Source organism: Brassica oleracea, chromosome C7, assembly GCF_000695525.1.
Source record: "Brassica oleracea var. oleracea cultivar TO1000 chromosome C7, BOL, whole genome shotgun sequence".
Lineage (NCBI taxonomy): Eukaryota > Viridiplantae > Streptophyta > Magnoliopsida > Brassicales > Brassicaceae > Brassica > Brassica oleracea.
This window is the reverse complement of record NC_027754.1, coordinates 38,450,150-38,474,694: the sequence shown is the minus strand read 5'-3', so window position 1 is coordinate 38,474,694 and position 24,545 is coordinate 38,450,150. Positions and strand designations below refer to the sequence as shown.

Sequence of the window (24,545 nt, the reverse complement as noted above, 5' to 3'; positions counted from 1 at the left end):
GATGACATTATGTGATATTTCGAAGATTTTTGCTGACCATATATGTTATATTTGTTGAGGTCGTCAAATATTTTGCTTTTACCGTTTACTTTCTACAAATAAGGTTAGAACCAGAAAGAATTGGAACAAAATGTCATCCACTTAATTATGTCAAAATCAGTGATATATTCTTCATTTCCGTTTGTGTTTTGTATATTAAGCAAATTCTCCCATTTATCAATGGGTTTGAGAATACTTAAAAGCTTTTATCAAAAACCTACTTGTAGAGCTTGAAAAAAAAAGCTACTTCCGCTTAATAATAGTTTTACATAAAAACGCAAAAAAAAAAGAATATTTTTTAAAAATAAAATAAAACTTAATAGGTAGATTATATATAAACGAGCCAATCGTAAATAAATTTATATAACTTAATTGGTCATGTTATATTCCATAAATATAAAATTTATCTAAAAATGTGAAAATTACTTGTATTTTAAAACACAAAATATCACTAAAAATGGTTATATATATCCTAAAATAAAATAAAACCCTTTAAAATCTTAAAACAATAAAGATAAATTATTTAAATAAATAAGTAAAAATACTTTAAAAATCTTTTGTACAAGTAAGTGTTTTCTCTTTAGAAAAAAAATATAAGCTTTTGCTTAAGACAAGACGACAAAGAGAAAAACAGAGGAAAAAAATATGGGAAATTGGATTGTACTACCAAGAAAAAAAGCATAATTAGGTCCATAGCTAAATACTCTAGTTTTTTAATATACACATTCTTTTTTATATAATAATGCATTTATGCCCTTGAAGTTAACCGGTGCAACTTACTAAAAAAAATTCTTAATTATTTACTATCAAGTTACGCGTGAAACACTCTTGGCCATTTATTTCATCAGCTACGTCATCTGCTTTCCTATAAGGTGACGTCATCTCTCATTAGTTCGTACACATTGGTAACTACTTTTCTAAATTTCTATTCTACGTGTCCCATGTAGCAAGGAACATGAACTGCTATGGGTTTTACTTTGACACCACTCGTTTTCTTTAACTAGAGTCAAATTACTTTTAGTAACTACACCTTATTACATGGCTTCTTGAAATTCTTTCATATGCTAAATCTGTTAATAAGTCTTGGTCATTTATTCCATCGATTAAGTCGTACTTTCTCACACCTAGTGACGTCGTTTCCATCACATACCTTCACCTAATTTAACAGTTTGTCTACTCTATTTGAACCATGTAGAATGGAATAAAATATTGTATTATTTCCATGTTTTGATATTTGGATTAGAGTTTATATTTTCATTTTGGGTTTAGTGATCAGTGGTTTTGGGTTTAGTGATCAGTGGTTTTGGATTTAGTATGAATTGTTTAGATTACGTCATCTCTTGTTAATTCGTGCACATTGGTAACTATTTTTCCAGATTTCTATTTTATGTGCCTCATGTAGCATGGAACATGAGCTGCTATGGGTTTTACTTTGACACCACTCGTTTTTTTAATAGAATAAAACTCTCTTTAGTAATTACACCTTATTACGTGGCTTCTTGGAATTCTTTCATATGCCAAATCTGTTAATAAGTCTTAGTCATTTATTCCATCGATTAAGTCGTACTCTCTCACACCTTGTGACATCGTCTTCATCACATACATTCACCTATTTTAACAGTTTGTCTATTCAATGTGAACCATGTAGAATGGAATAAAATATTGTATTATTTCCATGTTTTGATATTTAGATTGAAGTTTATATTTTCATTTTTGGTTTAGTGATCAATGGTTTTGGGTTTAGTATTGATTGTTTAGGTGATGTCATCTCTCATTAATTCATGCGCATTGGAAAATATTTTTCCAGATTTCTATTCCATGTGCTCCATGTAGCATGAAACATGAATTGCTATGGGTTTTACTTTAACACCACCCGTTTCTCTTAACAGAGTAAAATTATCTTTAGTATGCCAAATCTATTAATAAGTCTTAGTCATTTATTCCATCGATTAAGTCGTACTCTCTCACACCTGGTGACGTCGTCTCCATTATATACCTTCACTTATTTTAACAGTTTGTCTATTCAATGTGAACCATGTAGAATGTAATAGAATATTATATTTATTTCCATGTTTTGATATTTGGATTGAGGTTTATATTATCATTTTGGGTTTAGTGATCAGTGGTTTTGAGTTTAGTGATAAATGACTTTGGGTTTAGTATGAATTGTTTAGGTTCACTCTGACTAATTTAATGTTAGTATATAAACATTACAAAATTTGTATAATCCCCTCTATTCCATTTTATCTTTTTCTGTGATCTCTTGTGCATTTTATTTTATTTTGCGTAAAAAAAATAGTAAATATACACCACTTGTTTTATAACATATGATTCTCGTAACGCCACATGAGTAACGACGTCATGTATTATGTCACTTATAAATGATAACCTGTTATGGAAAAGGACAAAACCAGATAAATTGTGTGTTAAATACCTGATATTACGTCAAAATCAAAGCTAGTTACATCGCTAGTTCACAAATTAACCCAAAAAATATTATAAAAATGACTTGACATTAGGAGAAGCTATTGAAGAGCTTTACAACTGGATTATGTTTTAGTTTTTGGTTCAAATCATTACTTAAAGTTATATTCCCTCGGTCTCATTAGAACACCAACTAAACATACATATAATGCAATAGTTGACCATAAACTATAGTTTTAAATCAGACAATTATTCAGCAAAGCTTTTTTAACTCTTTTTCCCCCAAAGTCTGGTCCAAAAGTTATCAGGTTGGACCTTAGCCTCTTCCCTCTTGGCAGCCTCTCCGGGATGCTCCTTAAGTCCTGCAAAGTCCTTTACGGGTTGCGATGGTGTTGGTAGGGGCTTATGCTTGGACCCATCTTCAAACTTCTTGGTCACATTCCTGTCTGCTGGAAGTTGTACTCTCTCAAGTCTGTAACCCAAGTGATCATTAGAAAAGCACATACTGATCAAAAAGTGCTCAAGACACAAACCCTCCCTGATTAACGGTTCTTACCTCAATTCTTTGGGTATACTAGACTCTTGATTCAGTTCAGTTAAGGCATGCAACATGGCGTTTGTGATGCTCTCAGATATGTGGCTTATCTCCTTTACTTCCTCTTTGTCTTCTTGTGCTCCTTGAAACACATGGTCCTTAGTCTTCACAAGTGTTGTTTCTTTTTCTTGACCGCCTTCTTCTCGGATTTTCCTTGAGTCGACAATGAGTGCCTGTTCCAATTCTTGTAGAGTTCTCCGTGAATCAACGTGTGCCTGCTGCAACAATAATCTAGTTTAGCTTCTTTCTCTTTGTCTCACTATGTACATACTGCTACTTAGCCTTAGTAGAAAGATACTATATCATATACTTCATACTTCAAATGGGAATAAAAGTATAAAACCTAAGGAGACGTGTGTATGCTTTGCAATACTGACATTAAAAAAAAGCAGATTCCAAATTGGTGAAAGAAATACAAAATAGTGAAGTTATATAAAACTTGCCTCTGTTTGCTCCTTGACCACGGCAGCATGGTTCTGAGAAGCAAAGGCGGTTTGGCTTTTGCTCAATCTCTCTGCATTCTCCTTAGAAAGCATGGCGTCTCTCTCAGACATCCTCTCCCTCTTCTGTTGGTGTATTTTCCCACAGATGTGATTTGCATATGCAACCTGGCTCTCGCAGCTGATCTGGCAGACATGGCAGAAGACAGGCCAAACATTTGTTTCCTTCGTTATATGTTTGGTTGAAACGCTGGACCTAGCACCATCACTGGCTACAAAACCAGGCTGCATCAAGATTTAAAAAAAAAATGTTCAACGGGTTTGATTTTGATCCAAAAAAGCAAAGAGGTACAACAAGAAGTGCTGTCACTACCGTAGTATGGTTTTTGTTCGTCCAATGAGGTTTAATATCACAAACCACTGTTGATAAACCCTGTGGTACCATCACCTCCTTTTCCTGCACTCCAGACAGGTTTACTGGCTTGGCAATGCCATCAAAACATTCTCTGTGGTACAAGTTACAGAATATTATTAAAGATATAGGATTAAACATTATTGACATACTAAACAAGTCCAAGCTGGCAAAATTTACCTTGCTTTCACTGATACTCCAAAGTCACCGACGAAGACAGTCTCTACCCAGTCTTTAGTACTTGAACAATTTTCTTTAACACTGCTTTTTGATTTGCCATATATCTCTCTGAACTCTTCGTTGGGCTTCATACAGAACTTGGTGCTCTCTTGAGACTGCGACTGAGGCTCTGCAACTGTTACCATTGGTTGAACCTTTTCTCGGACAACTTTCTCTTCATGCTTCCTAGAATCAACGAGTGCCTGATCCAAACACATATATATATATATATAAGACTTTACTCCTCTTTTTACCATTGTTAAGACTTGCTCTTAGTATGTTTAAAAGATAGAAAACGTGCCTCTGATTGATTCACCATGGCAACATGCTTCTCAAAGCACTTGCTATTCTCTTGAGCAATTTGAGACTGCAGCTGAGGCTCTACAATTGCTTCTCTTGGTTGATCCATTTCTCCGACGCTTTTCTCTTGAAGCTTATTAGAATCAATGAGTCCCTTTGGTTTAGGCTCTGCAACTGCCTCTCTTGGTTGAACTTTTTCACAGACACCTTTCTCTTGAAGCTTCTTAGAATTAGTGAACGCCTGAATCAACGTGCATATGCTTAGTAAACTGTAAAAACTTGCAAATTTGTAAGTTCTCAAACAGCAAAGTTAGAAACTTGCCTCTGATTGACTCAGCATGGTAGCATGCTTCTGACCCTTCAGATGAGACTCAAAGGCAACTTGACTCTGGCATACCACATTGCACAAACGACAAGAATAATGCCCTTTTGGTTTAGTCCTACCTTCACTCGCGTTCTTCTTCCTATTCTTCTGTTTCTCCCCACGCGACATGTTTTCGGACTTACCAGTTTGCAGCTCCAAGTTTTTTCGATGTCTTTTACCATAGGTGTGACTGGTATATGCATCTTTATTGGCGCAGCTGATCTGGCAAACATTGCACAACACAGGTTCCACAAGCGCTGCTTCCTGTTTGGGTTTGGGTGAAACGGTGGCTTGAGCTTTTTGACTGGCTACAAACGCTGCTTCACGTATGGGTTTAGCTGAAACGTTGGCTTGAGCTTTGTGGCTGGCCATAAACGCTGGTTCATGTATGGGTTTAGCTGAAACGTTGGCCTGAGCTTTTTGACTAGCCATAAACGCTGCTTCATGTATGGGCTTGGCTGAAACGTTGGCCTGAGCTTTGTGGCTGGCCACAAACGCTGGGCTTCATGTATGGGTTTTGCTGAAACGTTTGTCTGAGCTTTGTAGCTGGCCATAAACGCTGCTTCATGTATGGGTTTTGCTGAAACGTTTGTCTGAGCTTTGTGACTGGCCATAAACGCTGCTTCATGTATGGGCTTGGCTGAAACGTTGGCCTGAGCTTTGTGGCTGGCCACAAACACTGGTTCATGTATGGGTTTGGCTGAAACGTTGGCCTGAGCTTTTTGACTAGCCACAAATGCTGCTTCATGTATGGGCTTGGCTGAAAAGTTAGCCTGAGCTTTTTGACTAGCCACAAACGCTAGTTCATGTATGGGCTTGGCTGAAACGTTTGTCTGAGCTTTGTGACTGGCCACAAACGCTGCTTCATGTATGGGCTTGGCTGAAACGTTGGCCTGAGCTTTGTGACTGGTCACAAACGCTGCTTCATATATGGGTTTGGCTGAAACGTTTGTCTGAGCTTCATGTATGGGTTTTGCTGAAACGTTTGTCTGAGCTTTGTGACTGGCCACAAACGCTGCTTCATGTATGGGCTTGGCAGAAACGTTGGCCTGAGCTTTGTGGCTGGCCATAAACGCTGGTTCATGTATGGGTTTAGCCGAAACGTTAGCCTGAGCTTTTTGACTGGCTACAAACGCTGCTTCATGTATGGGCTTGGCAGAAACGTTGGCCTGAGCTTTGTGGCTGGCCATAAACGCTGGTTCATGTATGGGTTTAGCCGAAACGTTAGCCTGAGCTTTTTGACTGGCTACAAACGCTGCTTCATGTATGGGCTTGGCAGAAACGTTGGCCTGAGCTTTGTGGCTGGCCACAAACGCTGGGTCATGTATGGGCTTGGCTGAAACGTTGGCCTGAGCTTTGTGGCTGGCCATAAACGCTGGTTCATGTATGGGTTTAGCCGAAACGTTAGCCTGAGCTTTTTGACTGGCTACAAACGCTGCTTCATGTATGGGTTTGGCGGAAAGATCAGCCTGAGCTTTGTGACTGGCTACAAACGATGCTTCAAGTATGGGTTTGGCTGAAACGTTGGCCTGAGCTGTGTTGCTGACTACAAATGCAGCCTGCATAAAAGAAATCGATCATACAGTTTGTTATTATATTCTTTCTGGACAAAACCATATTCAAGAATAGATATACCAACAAGTAAGTAGCCCACAAAACGATACAAGTTTACCTGTGATGTATTTCTTATATCTGAGTGGTGCGCTTCAAAGCCACCACAAGAAGCAACAGATTCACATGCGGCTCTTCTGCCATTCTGAAGCATATTTCTTCGAGCGTCAGGAGTTGAATCAGTTGGTTTGTTTGACTGACTTTGTTCAGAAACTGGACCTTTCGCCTCTTCATAGTTAGAGACAAGAGAGCGACCACTGTCGACCAGTCGAGAAGATTCACCACTCGTAAGAGGAGGACCTCCCGAGGCTAGGCATGTCCATAGCCATACGTATTTGGCAGCTGCAACAAGTGGAGCGGAGGCACGTGGAGGCTGAGCGAGAAGAATGGTGTACCTCCTCATGCTTAGCTGGTGGAGAGCATTGGAGAAGTCCCTATCGCCGGAGATGAGCATGAAGTTGGCTGGTGAAGGGTTGTCTACAGCCCACAGTAACATGTCCACTAGTATCTTCTTGTCGCTCGCATCTTTCACTCCTGTTATTAAGACACCACCCAAACAGCACAAGTTAAATCTTTCATGTTCGACACTAAAAACAATGAGATGTGATCACAGTTAAAAAAAAACTAAGATCATCATCTATCTAAGCAACAAAAACTCAAAAAAAAAAAAAACACTCATAAGATCAAACAAAACTGTGAACGAAGCTAACACAACTTTTATCACATAGATAAACTCCAAAAGAAAAAAAAAGAAAAAAAGATTGACTCCAAAGTCAATATGATAAAACCCCAATTCAGTTTCTAGCAAAGATCGCTGTAAAAATAGAGATCCTGGATTATCATAAACAATTATCACTAACAAACAATTATCAAACTAAGGATCCCACTCTTTAAGAAAGATTGACAAATAAAAGGGAGAAGTAAAACCTGCAGGAACATGATTAAGACCAACACCAGTAGAAGACAAGGCTTGCTGAACAGGTTTTGGGATCAGATTGGTGTCTCCGTACGCGGAGATTGAGACAGGGCCACCGTAGTTCATATTCAACAAAGCAGAACTCACGTTCTGAGCAATCGCGTGCGCGTCCCATCCTTTAGGCACCTCGCAGTTCTCTATGTCCCACCAAACCGATGTTTTCGCCTTCGAGTACTCACCCTCCGCCGTCGTCATCGCCGGAGAATATAGAGAGAAATCACAGTTGAGTTTGAAGATGAAGCAAGAATAAACACAAAATCAACTTTGTCTCTCTCTCTAAATGTGGTCGGAGATAGTAAGGTAAGCTAACAATAATGGAGAAGGTTCCATCTTATTATAGCTTTACCATCTCGACGAAGAAACCTTTGGCTTTTCTTTTCTCGGAGTCGTCTTTTTCATTTATTTTCCTTTGTACTACGATACCTACTTTTTGAATACTAGTGTGTTTTCTACTCCTTTTTATTTTTTTATCAACGTTTAATTTTTAAGCCACGTCGGCAAATTAAAAAGGCGCCAATCAGACAATGATATACACTGTCTCAGTAACTTTGGAAACTGGATCTGTAAAAGGTAGGCCTAGTAAATATATGGACGCATGTCTCTACGTTACGTGCTAACCAGACAGTTAATCATGGTTTAACCAAGTGTAGTATGGATTGGACTTTTTACAGATCTGAAAACTCAACGCACGTAAAATCTGATATTTATTTTGTGGTTTCCTTACGTTTTTCAGAAAATAGCAGTATCTTTTTGTTAAGAAACATGCGCACCCGAGGAGAATAAGAATAATAATAGTATCAAGTACAAAATTGATTAATTTTCCATTGAATTTGTATTATGATTGCGATTATGTTTTTCATTTTGCTATAAATTATTTGTAAGTGTGCCCTACGAATAATTATTTGTAAGTGTGCCCTACAAATATAAAACTAACAAAATATGAATAAAATAATTTTTACTAATTTAACATCAATAATATTAATATTATTTGAGAAGTAAGTTTTTTATGTATTGCTCTCACTTTAACTCTCAAGATAGTTGATTACACTGATACCCTTAATAAATTTAGAATATTACATTTAAAATACTATTATTTATCGTTTCTTTTTTAAAATTTTCCAAAAATTATATAAATATAATAAAAAGGAATATTTTTATAAAGTTAAAAAAAAATTGAAAAACGAAACTATATGTATATATAATATCATTTCATAAAAAGGAAAAGTTCACAAAAAAATAATATTACATTTAAAAAATACTTTTAAATAATATAAAATATACTTTTGAAGTAATAAAAGACTTTCTTTATATCTATATTTTTTTAGATGAAAAATATAAATTTTATATAATGTGATTTCATTAAAAACAATTTCCACAGATAATCTTGATTTTATAAAAAGAAATATTATTTCTTTTAAAACATAATTTTAAACAATACAAAAAATTCAAAGTAAAATAGAAATATTTTTATATATCTATCTATGTTCTTAGATGATTGCATAAAGTAATTATAAACTGATATATGTTTAATTGACCAAAAATAGTTTATAATTAGTATTATTGAAATGTTATATTTATTTTTCATATATTTAGCTGACTATAATATCTTTCAATTACAGCAAATAAATATCGATAAATTATATTTTACTTATATAATATTATTTTCAAATACAATCATAATTTTGTTTACTGCTTATTTTTAAGAGATATTAAAAATATATATAATTTTTTTAAAAAAATAACATCGTTTGATCAAATAGTTACAAAATAGTTTAATAAGGTAGATATATTGTATTTTATCATTATTAAAATTATTTGTTTCTTAATATTGAATTTGCTTTTAACTTTTATGTTTTTATGTTTGTGGAACTTAATAGAACCATAATCAAAATACCAAAAGCAAATATAAATTCTCATTTTTAAGATTATTTAAAATAAATTTCAGTTTCCATTCAATAAATCAAAAGCATAAAGTTATTTAGAATTTATAAAATATTTTAATTATTGTAAATATTGATATGTGTTCATGAGATTCCAAAAATATATTGCTACCTATGCATATAACTTCCTATTGATGATCACTCTATTTTCTAATATTTAAAAAAAATATCAACACATTATTTGATAAATATTATGAAAATACATGCACAAATAAAATTGATTTGATTTGACTTAATTATAATAAAAAATAATTATATTTCATTTTGAATTTGAAAGAATATATGTAACTCAATATATTCACAACACGAGTGACTCGACTAATCCAACTTATATCTAAAATCATAGATTTAGCTACGATAAGAATATATAATTTTATAAGAATTGTAATTTTCTTATAAATATAAATTATAGGATAACTCAAAACATATTAAAAATGAAAATAAAATATTAGCCAGCTGTTACAATTTAGTTCTTTTGTAAAATTTATATACATGCATGAGACTTCAGAATATTATCGTTATATTAATTTGTGTAGTTTAGAATCAGACACTTTAGTTTATTTTTTTATTTCATTTTAAGCACAATATATCTTAAGTTATACATAATCTTCACAAAATATATTTACATATCTAAGACAACAACCACCTAAATGCAAATAAAAAATTAATCAAAATTTTAATATATATAATAAAACATATTACAATTGAATTCATAGATGTAGTCCAATTTACCCAAATGATAACTAAATCAACCGTAAAAACAACAAACCAATTAGATATAGGATATATAAAATCATATGTATAATTAAAGTAATATAATATTATTAATCTAAATAATGCATACAAATTATAAATTAATTTAAAATTAAAAGTAAATAGCAATCAATTATTATAGTACATTTACTTTAGAAACATTTATATCCGTTCATGAGCACGAGAAAATCACCTAGTATAATTATATTTGTTATTTTATTTTCTCCACATAGATACAATTAGGACAAAAAAATAATAATGTTCAAATGTAAGTCAAATATTTTTTTTAAATAAAATGTATTTAAAATTATTAGTAATGCTACTTTAAAAATCTGTTGTACAAGTAAGCTTTTGCTTTCCAAAGCAAAGACGACAAAGAGAAAAGAGAAGAAAAAGTATATAAAAACTACTCGACTTTAGGAGAAAGGAGTGAAGAGCTTTACAAATTACAACTGGATATGTTTAATTTTTGTTTCAAATTTGCTTAACGTTGTTTTCTCTCAGTCTCATTAGAACACACCAACTAAACATAGATATAAGTTAATAGTTGACCATAAACTACAGTTTTAAATCAGACAATTATTCAGCAAGGCTTTTTTAACTCTTTTTCCCCCAAAGTCTGGTCCAAAAGTTATCAGGTTGAACCTTAGCATCTTCCCTCTCGGCAGCCTCTCTGTCCCAACAGTCTTTTACGGATAGCGATGGTGTTGGTAGGGGATTATGCTTGGACCAATCTTCAAACTTCTTGGTCACATTCCGGTCTGCTGGAAGTTGTACTCTCTCAAGTCTGTAACACAAGTGATCATCAAAAACGCACTAGAAAAGCACATACTGATCAAAAAGTGCTCAAGACACAAACCCTCCCTGATTTACGGTTCTTACCTCAATTCTTTGGGTATACAAGACTCTTGATTCAGTTCAGGGCACGCATGCGATATGGCGTTTCTGACGCTCTCAGATATGTGGTTTATCTCCTTTACTTCCTCTTTGACTTGTTGTGCACCTTGGAACACATGATCCTTAGTCTTCACAAGTGTTGTTTCATTTTCTTGATGTGCATGTTCCAATTCTTTTTGGTAAACTTCTTGTCGTGTTCTCCTTGAATCAACGTGTGCCTGCTACAACAATAATCTAATTTAGCTTCTTTCTCTTTGTTTCATTATGTATATACTTAATACTTCAAATGGGAATAAAACCCAAGGGGAAGTGGGTGGTATGCTTTGCAATACAGACAATAAAAAAAAAAGTAGATTCCAAATTCGTTAAAGAAAACCAAATAGTAAAGTTATAAAACTTGCCTCTGTTTGCTCCTTGACCATGGCGGCATGGTTATTGTTCAATATCTTCTTCAATCTCTCTTCATTCTTCTGTTGGTGTATTTTCCCATAGATGTGATTTTCAAATGCAACCTTGCTGTCGCAGCTGATCTGGCAGACATGGCAGAAGACAGGACAAACATTTGGTTCCTTCGTTATATGATTGGTTGAAACGCTGGACTTAGCACCATCACTAGCTACAAAACCAGGCTGCATCAAGAGTAAAAAAAAAGTCTATTGGCTTTGATTTTGATCCAAAAAAAACAAAGAGGTACAACAAGAAGTGCTGTCACTACCGTAGTATGGTTTTTGTTAGTAACCACTGTTGACAAACCCTGGCTTCCATAACTTTTATTGCTAGCTGCTATTGCTTGGGGTACCATCACCTCCTTTTCCTTCTCAGTTGCTCCTCCAGACAGGTTTACAGGCTTGACAGTGCCATCAAAACATTCTCTGTGACAAGTTACAGGATATTATTAAAGGTAAGAACTATACATTTTTGAGATACTAAGCAATTCCAAGTTGGCAAAATTTACCTTGATTCTTCTGGTGCTTTAGAATCACATAAAAGGTCACCGAAGAAAGAAGTCTCAACCCAGTCTTTGGTACTTGAATTATTTTCTTTTATATTGCTTTTTGTGGTGCCACATATCTCTCTGACCTCTACGTTTGGCTTCTCAAGGAACTTGGTGTTCTCTTGAGGGTTTTGAAACTGCGACTGAGGTTCTAGAATTGTTTCTATTGGTTGAACCTTTTCTTCAAGCTTCTTAGAATTAATGAGTGCCTGCAGTTTTTACCATAGTTAATACTTACTTTGTGTGTGTTTAATAAAATCCCAAGTATCATATATACAAAAGTTAGAAACTTGCCTCAGATTGATTCACCATGGCAACATGCTTCTCTAAACACTTGCTATTCTCTTGAGCCATTTGAGACTGCAGCTGAGACTCTCCAATTGCTTCTATTAGTCGATCCTTTTCTCCGACACCTTTCTCTTGAAGCTTGTTAGAATCAACGAGTGCCTGGTAACGGTATAGTACCAGACATGTTAACCAAATTGTAAATTTTTCCAATGCTTGTAGATTCCTAAAGTTTCCAAAAAGCCAACAGTTATAAACTTGCCTCTGATTGAGTCAGCATTGCAGCATGCTTCTGGCCTCTTAGATGAGACTCAAAAACTATTGGACTCTGGCATGTCACATTGCACAAACGACAAACGTGGACAGCCTTTGGTTTGGGCTCTGCAACTGTTTCTCTTGCTATATCTTTTTCTCCAACACCTTTCTCTTGAAGCTTCTTAGAACCAATGAGTTCCTGATCCAACGTTATCATATCAATCATATATTTTACCAATGTATAAATACATGTGTTTCTGAATTACTAATCTGAAGTTTGAATAGCAAAAAGTACTGAACTTGCCTTTGACTGGCTAAGCATGGAAGCGTGCTTCTTGCCGCTTAGATGAGAATCAAAGACAGATTGACTCTTGCACACCACATTGCACAAACCACAAACATAGTCAGTATATGATTTAGGCTTTGCGACTGCTTCTCTTGGTTGATCCTTTTCTCTGACACCTTTTTCCTGATGCTTCTTGGAATCATTGAGTGCCTATAGCAACAGTAAATATTAAAGCATATGCACACATAATTATAAATTTTGGCATGTTTGTAAATGCTCAAGTTGTCGAATAGCCTAATAGTTACGAACTTGCCTCTGATTGACTCAGCATGGCAGCATGTTTCTGACCCCTGAGATGAGAATCAAAGACCACTTGTCTCTGACATGTCACATCGCACAAACGACAATGATAGTAAACATTTTGTTTCTCCAGAACCTCCTTAGAGAGCTCCAAGTTGCTCCGGTGTCTTTTACCATAGGTATGCTTTGTATATGCATCCTTAGTGGCGCAGCTGATCTGGCAAATACTGCAAAATACAGGTTCCGAAAGCTTTGCTTCTTGTACTGGTTTGGCTTTAACGCTGGCCTGAGTTTTTTGACTGGGTACAGACGCGGCCTGCATAGAAAAAAACATACAATTTCTATTTCTTTAGAAGAAAGATACCAACAATTTTCTTTGATCTGAACTTATAGATAAAATTTTAGTCTACCTGAGATGTATGTCTTTTATCTGATTTTTGCGGAGCAACATTTTTGAGACTATCAGAAGAAGTAACAGATTCACCTGTGGCTCCTTTGCATTCATCCTGAGGTACTGCTCTCGGAACATGGTTTTCTCTGGTTTTGTGATCCTTGGTATCTCCAGCGACAGACGTTGAGAGAGTTGTTGGTTTGCTGGTCTGAGCCTGTTCAGAAACTTGATCTTTCGCCGCTTCAGAATTAGAGACAAGACCGCGCCCGTTGTTAACAAGTCGAGAGGATTCACCACTTGTAAGAGGAGGACCACCAGACGCTAGGCTTGTCCAGAGCCATACATTTTTAGCAGCTGCAACAAGCGGAGCGGAGGCACGTGGAGGCTGAGCCAGGAGAATAGTGTACCTCCTCATACTTAGCTGGTGAAGAGCATTGGAGAAGTCCCTATCTCCTGAGATGAGCATGAAGTTGGCTGGTGCAGGGTTGTCTACAGCCCACAGCAACATATCCACTAGTATCTTCTTGTCACTCGCATCTTTCACTCCTGTTAAGACCACCCAAACAGCACAAACGATCAATCTTTTACCTGTTCCGACACAAAAAAAAAAAAAAAAAGAAGCTACCTAAACAGTTACAAAACTAAGATCATTATCTAAACAACATAATCAACTCGCTATGAGCGAAGCTAACACAACTAATCACATAGGTAAGCAAAAAGACTGAGTTTTTATAACTATTTCTCAAAAGAAGATTTAACTCCAAAGTCAATATGATGAAACCCAATTCAATTTCTACCCTTGTATAGCAAAAAGATAGCTGTAAAAAAATAAAGATCTTAGATCAGCTAACCACCAACAACAATAACAAAAACAAAGATCCTTCTTTTAAGAAAGATAGGACAAAATAAAAGAGAGAACTTTGGGGAGAAGTGAAACCTGCAGGGACGTGATTAAGACCAACACCAGTAGAAGAAAGCGCTTGCTGAACAGCGTGAGGGATCAGATTGGTGTCGCCGTACGCGGAGATTGAGACAGGACCACCGTAGTTCATATTCAACAAAGCAGAACTCACGTTCTGAGCAATCGCGTGCGCGTCCCAGCCTTTAGGCACCTCGCAGTTCTCTATGTCCCACCAAACCGAAGTTTTGGCCTTCGAGTACTCACCCTCGGCCGTCGTCATCATCGCCGGAGATTATAGAACACGGTTGGTTTAAAGATGAAGCAAGAGAGAGCAAAAGAAATGAACTTTGTCTCTTTCTCTCTCTCTCTATCTAAATCTACTGAGAAGGTTCCATATTATAGCTTTACCATCTCGACGAAGAAACCTTTCGCTTTTCTTTCTCGGAGTCTTGTCTTTTTCATTTATTTTCCTTGTACTACTACCTCTACGTTATTGAATACTACTGTATCCTACTCCTTTATTTATCAACGTTTGCTTTTTAAGCCACTTCAGCAAATTAAAAGAGCGCCAATCAGACAATGATATACACTGTCTGATAACTTTGGAAACTGTATATCTATATATATATCTCGGTAATTAGCTGAAATAAATCTCGAAAATAGGGATTGATAATAGCTTAGGCCTAGTAAATATATGGACGCATGTCTCTACGTTACGTGGTAACTAGACAGTTAATCATGGTTTAACCAAGCGTCTGGACTTTTTACAGATCTGAAAAATCAACGCACGTAAAGGCTGAAGGGTTTCCTTTCGCTTTTCAAAATTAGCGGTAACTTTTCTGTTTAAAAACATGCGCACCGAGGAGAATAAGAATAATAGTAACAAGTACAAAAATTGATTAATTTTACAATCAATTTATATGATCATTCCGATTAAGACGACGAAAAACATTTGTTTTTTTTTTTTGCTAATAATGAAAACATATCAAATTGTTACAGTTATATTATATGTTTATAGCTAATAAAAATCATTAAACTGAAGAGAGAACAAGGTCGTCGATTAGATCAAACTGCGTATAGGGTCTTCTCATCAGAGTAAAAGAGAAACAACTCATCAAAACAAAACAAAAAAATGAGAGAAGGGATTCCACTACTGGTTTCCAATGCAATCTCATTCCATATGTATCTAAATCTAAAAAAAAAAAAAAAAAGCCTGTGATCATCGATTTTAGATAGCAGCTGCGATCCTTCCTGCGACTTGGTCAAGATCTCTCTCACCACTTGACGTGATCTTCCTCCCCCTAATCACATGAGAATGAAAAAGCAAGAAGGTTTAGCTAGTCAAAAACGATTTTTAAGTCGAAAAATGAACCAAGTAATAACAAAACAATACACAAGTCTTAAATGAACCCATGTCACAATTGCAACTTTAAGCAAGTCTAACTAGGAGACTAAACAAGTGCATTTACAAGCTTATATATTGACCTTCTTGCCATTAGATTTTTTGGGCTTTTAAATCATTTCACGATAAGATGAAACAACTCACCCTTTAGTGTCGAGGTCGACAATGTTCATGGTCTGGAGTTGCTGAAGAATGTGACGAGCAACACCACCACTGCTCTTGCAGAAATGAGGTGGTCTGCTTCCGTTCCTCTTGCTTCCTCCATAGATCCTTCGGAACGCACCAACTCCAAGTCCACCTCTAAGGTACACTTTCCTTGCCATCGACGCTACAAAAAAAAAAAAAAGAGTTTCAGCTTTCAATCTCAGAAACACAGACACTAAACTAGACAAGTGACCAGAGATGTAAGAGAAAATGTACATACCAGCTCTGATGTAGTACCAGTCAGGGTCATAAGGAGCAAGCTCCTTAAGTTTGCCGGTCTTGACGATGTCTGTCCACGGTGGCAGCTCAATCTACACATCATAGCCACATAATATTGTAATAAATGCAGAAACTAATGGCCATTTCCAAAAAATGACGCGAATCGTAAGATTTATTATACCTTGCCGGAGCGCTTGAGGTGGGCCGCGTAAGCCTTGACGAACTCGTGTGGAGAGACATCCTTTACCGTTTTGCCGGTCGCCATTATTCCTGATTCTTCTTCTTCTTCTCCTGCTTCCTCGTCGGCGCTGCTATAATATTCGAGTGGGGGTGATTGAGATGAAAGTGAAATTAGGGTTATTGAGGAGTTCGTTGTATTTTACATAATCACCCTTATTATTTTTGATTCCTGGGCTCATGGGCTTAAGAAATATTCCTGGCCCATTTAATGTATCTTTTCTCATATGGTCCATATCCTGTTATGCAGTTGGAATGTATTTTTTTTAAAAAAATGTTTATTTTAAAAAAATAATAATAATGGTGGATTGCCCCTTTAACCAGAGAGAATGTGAATGTTCTGGTAGCCAACGAATCAAACCCAGTTGGCTTTCCATTGTAGGGCCGAAGCTCCTTCAAGTAATCTCCCACCGTGGTTAATATGTTTCTTTTTAAACCAAAAAAAAAACATAAATCTGATTATTATTTGTTTAGTCCAAAAAATCTGTAACACTTTAATACATATCCACAACTATATTAGACAGTTTTTTGTATTCTATCAAAAATGTCAAGAAACTCACCTTAAAAACCCCCTTAATGATGCTCTAGGTAGCTATGTGACTCTTCTCCGATTATCTGATGGCTCATCAGCGCCGTGCCGTGCAAGTTGTTGTTCAATGGATTACGGAGTGTTTGCAGACTGTAATAAAAGCGAAAATCACTTTTGACCCCATTATATGAACATAGACTTTGTGATTTAGCATTTGATCAAAAAAAAAAAGACTTTGTGATTTAGCATTTTATTATTATCGACATTTGTGTGGAACTCCACAGCCTGCAAGGCTGCAACACAAAGATTTGGCTTTTTTCAATAAGTAATAAACTAGTTGTTGTTTTTATTTAATTTATCTACCAACCTGTACTCTAATAATACAACAATGTCTTTTTTAATTTAAATCTCAAAATATACGTAACTCTACATGAGCTGAGTTATTTAATGATGTAAAACAGCACTCGAAAGGGTTTTGAGAGAGAGACAAAAGAGGACACACAACAAGTAGCCACTCTCTCGTCTCACCCATCTCTTTTACACACATCGAGTAGCCACTCTCTATACCCCTTGCTGTTTTCTCCACTTTCTCATCTCCTTCTTTCTCTAGAGATCTCTTTCTCTATCTTCACTATTTTTCTTTCTAGAGGACAACTGTGACATTTTGTCTGAACGCATCTATGGCTGCTCTGGTTCTTTCACTTCTCCTCCTAGCCATGGCTAGCCATTCTAGTAAGAAACTTCCACTCTTCCTTCAGATTTTTTGGCATTAGTCTTGTCTCTCTTACTGTCCGAGTCTCAAGCCTTTTGGCTCTGGTCTGAAAATGGGTTCTTGTTGTAGTCAGGCGTCAATGAGTGTTCTACCATTGATAGACAAATTAAAAGTTACCATTTTTTTAGCTATTTCATAGTTATGTCTCTTGACACATTCAGGCTGTATTTTTTGGTTGCTATTCCTTTGAATAACAAAAAAAGGTTTCAAGATTTGTTTGTTCTTGTCTCATTTTTAATTTACTTAATTCTTTTCTTTAAAGTGTTTAAAGTGTTTTTTTTACTTGGAAAAGTTCACAAATTTCTGGAAAACTTTGCTGGTTTGCTTGTTTTCTTACAACTTTTTACTATGTTTTTGATAATTTTTAAAGATTAAACCCCTCAAACTGAGTTCCAAGTTTTTTTACCACAGATCTTGTTGGCTTTCACATTATAGAACAACAAATATTTAGGCTTTTGTATTGAATCAACCACTAAGTGTTGCCTCTTGGTTTATGTAGGTGCCTCATGGTGCGTGTGCAAAACAGGGCTGAGTGATACAGTGCTACAGAGCACACTAGACTATGCCTGTGGTAATGGAGCAGACTGTAACCCCACTCACCCAAAAGCACCTTGCTTTGACCCTGACAATGTTAGGTCTCACTGCAACTATGCAGTCAATAGCTTCTTCCAAAAGAAGCATCAGGCTCCAGGCACTTGTGATTTCAGTGGCACTGCCACTCCAACTAACTCTGATCCAAGTCAGTCTCAACCATCCTCGTCTAAATGCTCTTTGATTCCCTTCATCTTTTTGATATACAATATACATTTGAGGAACCTGTAGTCACTTGATTGATTGATAGTCACATAAAGTTGAAGGCTTTATTATTTTTGTTACAATTTGAATGATTTTGATAAGATTCTTAGACAATGTGGATATGCCAAGATGAGTGATAAAGACTAATTTCTAGCTCCAACTCTGTGGATAAACATCAATGTATTAACATTTTATGTGTTTGCTGAACCTTTTTTTAATTGTACAGGTTACTCAGGATGCACCTTCCCTACTAGTGCCAGGTTATACTTCTGATCCAAATAGCTTTTCAAGAATTTGATTTCTATCTTTGTGGGAAAGAGTACAAGTGGACTAAAGCTTGGTTTGGGTCCCAAGTTTGCAACTTGTTTTTTTCCTATTGTTGTGAAAGAGATAGCATAGTTCAAATCAATTAAGGATAGCAAACATCATCATTAATATTACTTGAACCATTAAATAAATAAATTTTTGATTTGAAGTTTCATCAAGGTCTGGTTATAAACTCATCTAATCAGATTCATTAATGCCTCAAAGTAGTTGTTACCTGTCTGATATTCTCTTTTTATGTGTTGTTGCTATTTTATTTTCTCCAGTGGCTCCGGTGGCAGCACCACTGTGACACCAGGCACAACTAATCCAAAAGGCAGCTCAACAAGCACCACGCTTCCTGGTGGCAATGGCAACAGTCCTTATTCAGGAACCTCCTCAACCAATGGAGTTTTTGGAAACAATAGCACAGGGATTAACCCGGACTACACTACAGAGAGCAGCGCATTTGCTCTCAGGAACTCAAGCACATTTCTCACCTGCCTTCTCTTGATCGCTTTGAGTGGATTCTCTTCTTTCTTGATGCTCTAAGAATATTATTGTTCTATGGTTTTGTTGGTGCACTTACTGTCTCAAAGGACATTGAGTCTAGCTTAGTGATAATCTCTGTCTGTCTGTTTCGAGTCTCTCTCTCTCTCTCTGTGTTATATTCTTGTTGTAAGAAGACTTCAGCTTATGCTGACACTCTTGCCTCTTAAGACGGTTTCTGGTAGATTTTATCTTAGCGAAGAAAATTATATATAAATGATCTTATCTAACGTTTTACTAGATTAGAAGCAATGTTGCATGGTTTTTAGTACCAAACATATATTTATTTCTACTTTGAAAGAATCATTTGAAAATAATTTGAAAACGTTAACAAAGTTTTGAGCCTTTAAGTTCTTCTTTGACACGACATCTCTCACTGATCACTCGCTTCCAAAACGTTCAGCCCTCGTGTGTTCTTGTCACAATCTTTTCTCACGCTTACACTCTGATTCCGTATAACGGTATACGACAGACGAAGAGGACAAGCACAATACAAGTGTGAGGAATCCCCTTTATGCCCTCTAGCTGTTTTATCGACTGACAGAGATCATGCACATGAATCATATTTGCATTTGGGTTTAAAGCCTCTGTTCTACTTAGAGTCTCTCGACGCTTCCCGCACCTTGGTAGACTAGACTCTTATCGAACTTGATCTCCTTCTCCTTCTCGGACCATGATACCCTGATAGCAATTTAGTTAGGAAGTCAGTTAGACAGCCGTTATTATCTTCATCACTTTCACTTTGTTATTTGACTGATGAAAATGTTTACCATAAAGTGCAAGAACATATACATGTGTACTTAGTTCTTTGATAGAATCATAGAATTATGATACTACATGTGAATCTACGGCTACGGGGACCCCGACCGTCCACGGCTAATGGACCATCCACGTCCGTGGGTCCATCCGTTTCAACAGTCAATCCGTTAATTTTCCATGGCTCAAAAGTCATGTATACTGACTCTGCAATCATCATCCGACATTTCTCAATGCTTTGAACACGGTATCACAAATTACTTTCCGATAGGTTACTCATCATTTCACTACTTCAGTTCTAGCACGCTTAACTCTAGAGTTCTAAACGGACGTGTGTGTGACAGAAAAGGTAAGTCAATTTTGATGACATAAATAGCCAAATCAAATTATTTGAAGCCTTTACATATATTTGGCAGACACAAAATGCAAAAGCGTATATCCACATGCCGTTGTTTTTTACAGAGTTACTTGTTATATCAAACATATTTACTATTAACAAAGGTTAATAATTAAAAAGTTATAGCCCATATTTAGATTAGGAACTCTCGTATACACTCCATTTTTGTATAAGCTAACAAAGAAAGACTATATAGAATTTTTGGAACAAAATCCAAAAAAATTGCAATATATGCAGCTAGTCAAATTAGTGAAGAAAAAGTACAGATATACTAGTAAAGAGTGTCGCGTCAATATCTGATAGGATTGCAGAGGGAGAAAAGATATGATCAAAGATCACACCAATCGTTCAATATCTCATGACTACATGTGGGGTTTTATGTAAGTTCCAAGAAAACAAGGGTCCGTTTTTCATTTAGGTGAAAGGTATGGGCAGTTATTGCAAATTATCAATTTTAAATGTATTTCTTCTTCCGTGTGACTTTATTTTTTTTTTTAATTCCACCCACTCTCTCTCTCTCTCTCTCTCTCTCTCTCTCTCTCTCTCTCTCAATGGTCCCTCAAGTCCCCCACCTTCCTCCTTCAACAGGCTTTCTCTCTCTAAAACCCCCTTTCTTCACTCTAAAGTTCCAAACTTTCCGTCTGGTTTTCTCGTATTAGGGCTTTCCTCAGCTCATAAGCGGCAGTATGGTATGTTGAATCACTCTCTCTGTTTTTTTTTTTTCTGAAATCGTCTGCTCTGCTTTCGTTCTGTGTGTGTTTTTCCGCCGCTATATGCTCATTGGCTTACGTAATTTGCAAGCAAGTAAAGATTAGAACTTCGTCTATCGATTTAATAAAGTTCGTCTTTTTTGTGTATGAACTGATTATGAGTTTCTCTACCTGCATTTTGACATCAGGCGTTTTGGCACTGTTACTCAAATCATGGGTGTAATGTTTTCAATCTAGGGTTTTTAATTTTTTTTTTTTTTTAGCTACTTGTAGTAAACACGTAAATGTCTCGTCTTGATCAATGGGTTTCCTCTTGATTCCCTAAAGGATTGATTTTTTTTGTTTGTTTGTTTGTTTGTTCTGAGTGAGCTTTCTTCTCCTGTTTGACACGAGTTCTGACTCGATCGAGACTGTGAAAAGTAATCATGGCTTTGCTTTGCTGAGTTGGGAATCATGGCTTGCTTAACTCTCTCGGTGATCAAATGATTTTACTTTTTTTTTTGAGTCTCTTGTTTGTAATGCAGTACTTGATTTTAGTCTTATGGTCCATGTTTACACATCACATTGAGCCAGATGATGCTTAAACATGATGTAACGAGTCTTTACAATGTTTTTCTATGAAGGAATCAATAGTTTATTCCTAAGTGGTAGTTAACGAAGAAGAATAGAGTTTGCCTATGCATCTTTGGTTTGCTGATAGGTTCTCTTTTACTTCAATCATATGTAGAGACCAATTTGTGAAACATGTGGAAACCAAGGATGGAAAGGACTATTTGTAACTTGCTCTAAATGCCGTATAGCCTGTGAACACCGGTGAGAAGTGTTTTCATATTCTCCCTGAGTGTTGTTGCTGTGGATTTTGACACATTAAAGCTTTTGGATTACTTTCCTATCTCAGTTATATTATGCTCTACATTTATCTTTATAACGGCTGTTTTTAATATCTGACCCCTAAATGTGTTTCCTTTCTAGTTACTGCATGGATAAAGTTTCATTTGAGGCCTCAGTAGATTTTGTATGCGCTGATTGTTCGAAGAGGACCGTTCAAAACAGATTATCTACAGCCTCCATCAAAGCAGCACCCCCTAGGATTCAAAAGGGCAAAGCGAGGGTTGAATCTTCAAATCCAGTCCCCAGATGGAAAAAGATTCCTGAATCATCGAAAATGAGGTTAATCTCACCGGAGGAAGTCAGAAAACTTTCATTCAGTGGGGGCAACAACTCAACTTTCAAAGTGCCAAAACCTGTTCCAGCTCGTTCTCCAACGGGTTTAACAAAGCTTGCTTCCTTTCCAAGATCTAGGAGTCTGAGTTCCACAGTTGTGGCTCGCAAAACCAATCACATGCTCCTTCCTCCACCTAAAAGGGCTGAGTCTCCTAGGCCTTTGCAGATTCGTTCAGGAGTCATGCAACAATCTTCTAAACGACAAGCAGTAGTAGAAGGTGGTCTCATTTGGCTCTTCTCTTGAGGCCTAAGATCCTAAACTTTTCTCACTGAAAGATTGAAATAACATTTACTTTTTGGCTTTTTCAAGGGTCAAAACTAAAAGTTGGTGGTGGAGCTAAAGATCTTGGTTCAAAAGAGATATGCCGATCAATCCTATCAGAAAAGCTGTTGCAATTGCTTCCACATCGACCAGCTTTGCCCCCTATTTGGAAGTGAGTTACTAATCACTTCAAACCTATGTCTTCTTTTGCCTAGATATGCTGTTTTGTTAGAAGCTTCCATCATATCAATCTCTCATTGTGCCTAGTCTTATATGGAATGTGCCCCCTTAGGGCTTGTTACATTGCTGAAGATGTGCATATTTTTTAAATAAATATAACTCTATGCGATTAAACCAGGGGACGCATTTTAGATTCTGCTACACCATCAGAGTTTAATGGCGTGTTTTGGGCACAGCCGGCTTCTGTAATCCGCAAGAAGGCTTACAACCTTTCAAAGACGATTCCTGTCGTACTCAAGGTCGAATTGGTCCCTATAGGCAGTCTTTTGAATGATTTGTTTGCCAACAGAAAGCCAGCGCTTTCAGATGTCGAGATGTACATTTTCCCAGATGATAAGAACACAATAAGGTATCCTTTTGCTAGAGAAGACAAGTTAAAGTAATTGTGATCACACAAACTTACTGTTTTCTTTTTCAGGTTTAAGGAGGAACATGCTTATCTATTTGAGACCATGAAGAGACGCAATGCTATGATCAGAATCAACGTCAAGGACACGCCGTTACTGATATTCTCTTCAAAAGTGCTGGACAAGTCCTCTCAAAGTAAAGCCTAATGCATTCTTCTTTCTGTCTTACTCTTATTTTTTTTTGTGTTATTCACATGGGTTGTTGTGTATGCAGTTATCATCGAGATGCAGAAGAAAACAAAAAACTTCCTTTGGGGGATTTTTCTCGTGACGAAAAAGTCATTAGCACTCGTTCCTGGAACTTCTAATCAAGCTGCTCAACGTTTTGATGCTGGAGATGTGGTTGACAATACCGCTAAAGTATGCTTACTACCTTCAAAAGCCCTTTAATTATCAGATGTTAGTTGTAGATTCATTTTGGCTAGAAAGCATCATATACATCTTCAAAGTGCTTGTTCTTGACTCTGACGTAGTGTGTTTTGCTTGTTTTTTCGTTTGTTCTGGTGAAATCAGCGCCCATACAGGAGGGAGAGAGTTTGATCGATGCGTGTTATATCTCAAGAAAATTGGTAATAGCTTTGTTTGCTACTGTCTGAATGTGTGTTCTTGTTTGTTGTAAGAAGTAATAAAGTCAGGCCTTGTTGTTACTTTCACCTCATTTGATAGTTTAATGTAGATTTTGTGAGTACTTAAACTGTTCTTTTTTGTTTATGTCTCGTACCTATATGCTCTAACAAGGTAGACTCCATAACACAGTAGTTACATAATAGGCAATCACTCTAAAGCAAACAAATAAGTACCATTACAAGTAGGATATTTATTAGCAAATACTTTAGGGCTTCTCTTTATAATATATCAGCCAAACCAGAATGAAAGTGTCACTCTTTATAGCGGCCATGTCCAGATTGACAGCAACCTTATGTCTCAATCCTCATGTTCTTATCAACGATTTTGATCAGTCTTGCAGCCGCGGATGGGGGATTCGCCATGTCGACAAGGGTTTCCTTTTGAAAAGTTTTTTTTTCTTGGGCCACAAGTCAGTTTACTAGCTATATATGTGAGATTAGACTTCTTTGATGACTAACTTGTTTTTTTTGTTACAAAAACTGATATATGCTCTGGTGTCAGTTTATGTATACAAACTTCAAGAGTTCCTC

General features: G+C 36.3%; 4 protein-coding genes and 1 pseudogene across 6 annotated transcripts; 2 read left to right on the top strand and 3 right to left on the bottom strand.

Annotated features, from left to right (window-relative positions):
• Positions 1-2,518: 2,518 nt before the first annotated feature.
• Positions 2,519-7,789, bottom strand: LOC106305330 (annotated as a pseudogene).
• A 2,677-nt stretch (positions 7,790-10,466) lies between these two features.
• Positions 10,467-14,796, bottom strand: LOC106305327 (zinc finger RNA-binding protein). Of its 2 annotated transcripts, none has more exons than XM_013741703.1 (11): positions 14,419-14,796; positions 13,501-14,027; positions 13,104-13,406; positions 12,809-13,000; positions 12,512-12,703; positions 12,259-12,411; positions 11,926-12,173; positions 11,686-11,842; positions 11,372-11,599; positions 10,956-11,191; positions 10,467-10,860 (listed from the first exon to the last, which is right to left on the bottom strand). In XM_013741703.1, the coding sequence occupies exons 1-11, from the start codon at positions 14,663-14,665 to the stop codon at positions 10,671-10,673; spliced, it is 2,673 nt and encodes an 890-aa protein (XP_013597157.1). In that variant the 5' UTR covers positions 14,666-14,796; the 3' UTR covers positions 10,467-10,670. The 2 variants fall into 2 exon arrangements, with proteins under 2 accessions (XP_013597157.1, XP_013597158.1); XM_013741704.1 differs by having other exon boundaries at positions 10,956-11,188; positions 14,419-14,794.
• Positions 14,797-15,413: 617 nt separating this feature from the next.
• LOC106304131 (40S ribosomal protein S19-3) lies at positions 15,414-16,558 on the bottom strand. The gene is made up of 4 exons (XM_013740528.1): positions 16,389-16,558; positions 16,209-16,299; positions 15,929-16,112; positions 15,414-15,683 (listed from the first exon to the last, which is right to left on the bottom strand). Exons 1-4 carry the CDS (start codon positions 16,470-16,472, stop codon positions 15,611-15,613), a joined length of 432 nt encoding a protein of 143 aa, XP_013595982.1. The 5' UTR covers positions 16,473-16,558; the 3' UTR covers positions 15,414-15,610.
• An 880-nt stretch (positions 16,559-17,438) lies between these two features.
• On the top strand, positions 17,439-19,578 carry LOC106301963 (PLASMODESMATA CALLOSE-BINDING PROTEIN 1-like). The gene is made up of 4 exons (XM_013738459.1): positions 17,439-17,705; positions 18,245-18,484; positions 18,767-18,800; positions 19,131-19,578. The coding sequence occupies exons 1-4, from the start codon at positions 17,654-17,656 to the stop codon at positions 19,393-19,395; spliced, it is 591 nt and encodes a 196-aa protein (XP_013593913.1). The 5' UTR covers positions 17,439-17,653; the 3' UTR covers positions 19,396-19,578.
• Positions 19,579-21,061: 1,483 nt separating this feature from the next.
• LOC106303612 lies at positions 21,062-24,099 on the top strand. 2 transcript variants are annotated; one of them, XM_013739900.1, is made up of 8 exons: positions 21,062-21,234; positions 21,983-22,068; positions 22,228-22,697; positions 22,790-22,913; positions 23,100-23,330; positions 23,400-23,524; positions 23,603-23,748; positions 23,902-24,099. In XM_013739900.1, the coding sequence occupies exons 1-8, from the start codon at positions 21,232-21,234 to the stop codon at positions 23,926-23,928; spliced, it is 1,212 nt and encodes a 403-aa protein (XP_013595354.1). In that variant the 5' UTR covers positions 21,062-21,231; the 3' UTR covers positions 23,929-24,099. The 2 variants fall into 2 exon arrangements, with proteins under 2 accessions (XP_013595354.1, XP_013595353.1); XM_013739899.1 differs by lacking the exon at positions 21,062-21,234 and adding an exon at positions 21,634-21,729.
• The last annotated feature ends 446 nt before the right edge of the window (positions 24,100-24,545 follow it).